The sequence below is a fragment of the Centrocercus urophasianus genome, unplaced genomic scaffold, assembly GCF_019232065.1.
Source record: "Centrocercus urophasianus isolate 14NV4802_14NV808 unplaced genomic scaffold, USGS_Curo_1.0 seq_10, whole genome shotgun sequence".
Taxonomy (NCBI): domain Eukaryota; kingdom Metazoa; phylum Chordata; class Aves; order Galliformes; family Phasianidae; genus Centrocercus; species Centrocercus urophasianus.
Window position 1 is genome coordinate 86796511 of NW_024884142.1, and position 5818 is coordinate 86802328.

The 5818-nt window shown below is 47.1% G+C and overlaps 1 protein-coding gene across 1 annotated transcript; it reads left to right on the top strand.

The window, feature by feature from the left end:
- Positions 1–2610: 2610 nt before the first annotated feature.
- Positions 2611–5408, top strand: LEFTY1 (left-right determination factor 1). Its single transcript, XM_042809739.1, has 4 exons — positions 2611–2977; positions 3467–3698; positions 4668–4907; positions 5069–5408. The coding sequence occupies exons 1-4, from the start codon at positions 2611–2613 to the stop codon at positions 5406–5408; spliced, it is 1179 nt and encodes a 392-aa protein (XP_042665673.1).
- Positions 5409–5818: the final 410 nt, after the last annotated feature.

Sequence of the window (5818 nt, forward strand, 5' to 3'; positions counted from 1 at the left end):
AAAGAAGAAAGAACATTCAGAAAGAGCATATACCTTTATTAGAAAAGTATGTGGTGTTCCTACAAAGCAATGGTAACACAATACCCCAGCTACAAATAAAGCACAAGTGAGGACAGCAGGGAGGAGGCTGCGGGAAGGACAGAAAAAGCTGTATTTAAACAGTTGTGTTTGCTTTTCTGTAGGAAAAAAATACCTCAGAGAGCTCTTTTCTGCCGGAACACTGGCACTTTGCAAATGCTGCCAGCACATACCTGTGAGCAAGCCAGCTGACATCAGTTGTCCAAGAACATGGTGGGACTTTGGACATTTTATTCATCCCTCTTCAAACAGATGTCTTTGTCAGGGCTGTTTGACCAGGACAAGCCCATGGGTAAATACAGGAGCCTACTTAAGGAAGATGTGTTGCAAGTCAGTGGGATCTGAGTTGGATAGCACCATAGTAATGGGAATTATGTACCTGAGCTTAAGATCAGAGCAGGTTCGCAACCTCACTTCTAGACCCAAAGGACACTGATTTTGGTTTAAAAAAAAACAAAACAAAGCAGACCAAAGTCAGGACAGAGATAAGTTCCAGTCTCTATATGGAAAGTCTGCTGAACAACTGAGAACAAAAACTATGGCCTTTCACATCATTCAAGCAAAGGCCATTCTGGTATGGGCCCAACTGTAATATAGCAGAATTACATTCATGAGAATTCAGTTCTTGGAAAATCAGATCCTCACTGATGCACTGCAAATGTGTTTGAACCATTCCTGTTTCACAGGGCAATAGCCACGTCATTAGGCTAAACCTTTCGCACTTTCTCTTTTAACTCGTTAGATTTATTTACCAAAAATCATTGCATAGATATGCCCAGTAAGTATCTTAGAGATCTGTTTGAAACTACCTAAAAGCTTAAATATGGAGGTTCTCTCTTCACTGCATTCAGGCTTCCATTAAAACTGTAAGTTCCTCAGACATCATGCCCTGCAGCCCCCCATAAATCCTCTGCTTGACACCCTGAATGCACCATGGAGGCTCTAATACACATTACCCAAAAAGAGCTACTATAAAATTCCTGACCTTTTCTTGTTTGTGTGACAGAGGGAGAATGCTAACTCCACCAATTGGACCAGATAATCACCCTCCTGTGAAAAGCCTACAATCCACATCCTCTGTTTTCTTCTTAGCTGAACTTCCACTGCATTTGCTCAATCATTTTTTTTATGTGTGAAGTCCATAAATCACCATCCAATACACATAAGACAAAGAAGAGATTTCATCCTGCTAGTTCAGATATCAGCCACAGGACACATCACATCTTGTACCCAGAAGTGCTGGGTGCTGTGGTGTTCTCAGGCGTTATCATCTCTTACACGCAGGTTTATTTGAGCAGCCCTCACTATACAGCAGGACCAATCATTTGAGTAAAGAAAAAATTGAGTAAAGATAAAGGTTTACAGGACATTTTCTACAAAAGGCTCAACAGGCAGAACAGGCAGTACCAGAGATGCTCGGTCAGGCTCTCGGAAGCTTTGCCCTCTTCCTTGCCCAGGAAGTCTGCCTCAGCTCATACTGCCTCCAGTGGGAGATGAACTGCACCCGGGGCTTTTGTAAGAGCTCAGTACTTTGGGTCCTGCAGCCACGCTTTCCTCAGGACACAGCACTCAGCCCATACGCTGGGTGAAAATGGACTGCTTCTTCCTCATTTACAGAGACAGAAGAAGTCCAAAGATCTGTGTTGATAATGACAGTATTTTGTACTTATGATCCAGACGTCCCATGCTTGTTCCTGCTGGAGAAGGATGAGAATCTCTCCCAAATGCTGAGTTCCTCAAGAATGGCACTGTTCAAGTTTTATTTTTTCAATTATCTTCTCCTTTTCTCAGTTTTAAAAACATGCCAGCAAAGGCCAAGGAAGTCAAGGATGTGAGCTCCAGGTTTTAAGATTACCTCAAGGCAAACAGCAGCCTCCTGCACCCAGGCTCCCTTCACCTTTACTCTCCAGAGCAAGCTTTCTTTTGATTTTTGATACTGTTCGGAACACCAACAATTATTGTTGGGGTTGTGGAGAAGCAGAGTGGTTTCTTGTTTTGCTGAGAGATCATCTGCCTGAAAATAAAGCCATCTGCTCTTAAGCACAGGCATTATTCAGCCCACATCTAAAATACCAGGACTGTGCCTCTTCCTCTTACCTCCCTGTGATCTATAGGCAATGTAAAAGGCCATAACCCATCCAACCACCTCATTCAATGCTATGATCATCTATTCAGAGATCATAGTGGGATCTGCCCTCCCCCCCGATATTTTAAGTTATTTTGTAATGCCCACCATAAGGGCAGATGTTCTGCTGGAGCTTTATTCTCCTGACAGATACTGGCCACTTCAGGCAGCAACTCCATCGATGTGTGATGCTGCTCATTCAGGGGATTTTTAGGCAGAAGTTTACAGGGAGTTAAAAGAGCAGGGAAATGTCTTCCTGGTGCAGGAATCTGGAAGCTCCCCTAAGCCCCCCATGTCAGCCTGGTGGTGTGCGGAGGTGTTAAACTGGCATGTGTCTATCGAGGCGGGGGTGAGCCTTTTAAGTCCCCTGCTTCTTCCCCACTTGTGGAATTTGTTGTGCCAGTGGGATGAGGCTGGCTATAAAACCTCTGTCCCACTCCACAGCCAACGAGTGCATCGCAGCCCCGCTGACATCCCCGTTCCTCCCTGCGAGCCACCAAAAGGGCAGGATGGAGGCAAGCTTCACCCGGATGCTCTATGTGCTCTCTCTGGTTGTCATGGCCTATGCCTTCACCCAGGAAGGGTTCAAGGAAGTGATGCTGAAGCAGCTGGGGCTCTCTGAAGTCCCTAAGCTTCATAAGAGAGACCTGATGGACCTGGTCATTCCCGAGCACGTGAAGAACAAGTACATCTCCATGCTGAAGCGGCACAGGGGGAAGCGTCGTGCCTCTCCCAGCTTGGCCAGCATCCTGCAGGGGATCCCCGGCAATGCAGGTAACACCAGGGCAGGGCAAGCCACAGGGAGTGGAGCTGGGGTCAGGCTCTGAGGGGGAGCAGGGTGGAAAAAGTGTATGTACCCCATGATCCTGGAAAAGGGTGGGTGATAGAAAAACCCTGATGCTCAGGCACATAGCATCCTGGGCAGCGAAGGCAAACTACCTGCAAATTGTTGCAATTTGTGTGGTTTTCTGATACTGTGCACTGCACTGGCACAAAGGGACACATGCTTTTTGGTGCTTGCTCTATTTAGGAATAATTACATATAGGAGATTTCCTCCTCTTGTCCCTACATTGCTGTTTCAGATCTAGAGGAATTAGTTTATTTGCAAGATACTAAGTATGCGTTAGAAAAAGTGTGTTTAAGGGCTGTCTCTGCCACAAGGGATCACGTTGGAGCATGCAAGCAATGTGCTGTGATAACTGTGGATGAAATGCAGAGGATAGCAATGACAGCATGTCTTTTTGTCACTACATCACGGACAGAAGTCTTCTACTCTGACCCCATGCGCCAGAACTTCATCTTTGACATGGAGGGAAGGATACCAAAAAACAGTGAAGTGACAATGGCTGAACTGAAGCTTTTCAAGAAGCCCCTGGACAGGGTGAACCTGCCAGCCAAGCAGCCCCATCGGCCTGTCTCCAATGCCAGGGTCAGCATCTACTGGGTGCAGAGACAGCATGATGGCACAAACAGGACCTCACTAATCGACTCAAGGTAGGTGATGATGGGGAGTGTGGAGCTGATGAGAGCAGACATTAGGTTAAGGCTGCAAATATGCAATGATGCATTGAAGTGACACATTTCTGTGCCAGATGACAGGCTGCATCTTTATTAATAGAACCATAGAATCAATCATAGATTCATAGAATCACAGAATCACTGAATGGCTTGAGTTGGAAGGGACCTCAAAGATGATCTAGTTCCAGCCCTCCTGTTGCAGGCAGGGTAGCAAGACCCTAAATCAGGCACAGAATCAGGCTGCCCAGGGCCCCATCCAACCTGCCTGTGAACACCTCCAGGGATGAGGTATACGCAGCTTCTCCGGGCAATGTATTCCAGTGCCTCATCACCCCTCAGTGAAAACCTTCCCCTGACATCTATTCTACTCACATCTCACTCCTTTTAGTTTAAGGTTTTTAGTAGTTTATTCTACTCATCACACCCTCTTTAGTTTAAAACCATTCCTCCTTGTCCTATCACTATCAGACCATAAAAAGACTGATTTTATTCTTGTTTATAAGCTCCCTTTAAGTTCTGGAAGCTCAGCTGGCTGGTGACACAAGCACTGCATATAACCTTGCACTGTGTGAACAAACACCTTGACACAAGGGTTTTTATTTCACCATTCAGTGCTTGTTAGCCTTGCATGCCTTGTGGGTACAGAGAAGTTGTGGAGTCTCCTTCTCTGGAGATACCCAAAGCACGTCTGAATGCTTTCCTGTGTGACTGCTGCAGGAAACCCGCTTTAGCATGGAATTGAAGCAGATGATCTCCAGAGGTCCCTTCCAATCCCTATGGTTCTACAATTGTTTTAAATAGTTAATTGCTGCGAGTACTTGCCCAGAGCTGCTCAGCAAGCATTAACGTATGATCAAGGCACATGACAATGCACAGGAAGCAAATTATTCCACAGCAAAAAAAGCAGCATGAGCTTTGTATGATGGGCTTCTCTCTGCCTGGCAGGCTGGTTCCCATAAGAGAGTCTGGCTGGAAGAACTTTGATGTGACCCAGGCTGTGCATTACTGGCTGCGGAACAAGAGGCAGGAGCCAATGGTCCTGCAGGTCTGGATTGAAGGGGAAATGGTGGGCAGCTACGCTGCAGAGGTTGCCAAGGCCGTGCGCTTCACCTCACAGGATGCTGGGGACAGAGCTGTGGGAAGACCTGAGCTGGTGCTCTACACCCTTGACTTGGAGGACTATGGGTGAGTATGAAACCTGCATCCATGCAGCTTTGTCCCTACATTACTGCACTCGCTTTGTTGCCTGAATTTTCAAATGAAACCTGAGCGTGGTCTGAGCTTCCTAGCTCCGGGCTGTGCCATCAGCCTTACCTATTTGCTAACACTTCTCCTATTGCACACAGGGGCCCTGGGGACTGCAAGGATGGAGTGCAGGCAGGAAAGTCCACCTGCTGCCGGCAGAAGCACTACATCAACTTCCGTGAGCTTTCCTGGACGCAGTACTGGGTCATCGAGCCGGCAGGATACCAGGCTTACAGCTGCCGGGGGGGCTGCCTGCAGCTTCCCGGCCCACTGCAGCGCTGGGGAGGCAGGAAACGTGCCTGTGCTGTGGCTGAGAGCTCCCCGCTCCCTATCATGTACCTGGTCCAGAGGGGCAACCACACCGAGATTGAGGCAACTGAATTTCCCAACATGATCACCGAGAAGTGCAGCTGCATGGCAGATGGTGCAGCACTTCTGTGAGGGCTGACTTAGGGGAGGAATGGTGCTGGTGGGCCTGAAGGATGTGCACCTCCCTGGGTTTGGTGTGGCTGCCTCTGGGTAATTTCAGTCCCCACTCCAGGGCACTGCAAGCAGTTGCAGGTGAAAGGCAAGGACAGTGATCACAGTCAGGTGCAGAAGTCAAGCCTGGGTTTGGATTTTATTTCCTTTGTTCCCTATGCTTTGCACATTTCTTGGTCCTTGTCTGCCCAAATTGTGTTTACTATGGATAGCAGAGCAAAAGCACTTACATGTATATGCTGTATACACACACAGATGCACATGTATCACAAATACATGTACATATATATGTACATATTGTATACATGCATATTGTTTATAAATGCATTTTCTACATACGTACGTATATGTACATAGAATATTGCCCAGAG

Coding starts and splice junctions, on each gene's coding strand:
- LEFTY1 (XM_042809739.1), top strand. CDS start 2,611: ATGAGGCTGGCTATAAAACCTCTGTCCCACTCCACAGCCAACGAGTGC. Junction 3,699..4,667: donor ACCTCACTAATCGACTCAAG/GTAGGTGATGAT, acceptor TCTGCCTGGCAG/GCTGGTTCCCATAAGAGAGT. Junction 4,908..5,068: donor CTTGACTTGGAGGACTATGG/GTGAGTATGAAA, acceptor TATTGCACACAG/GGGCCCTGGGGACTGCAAGG.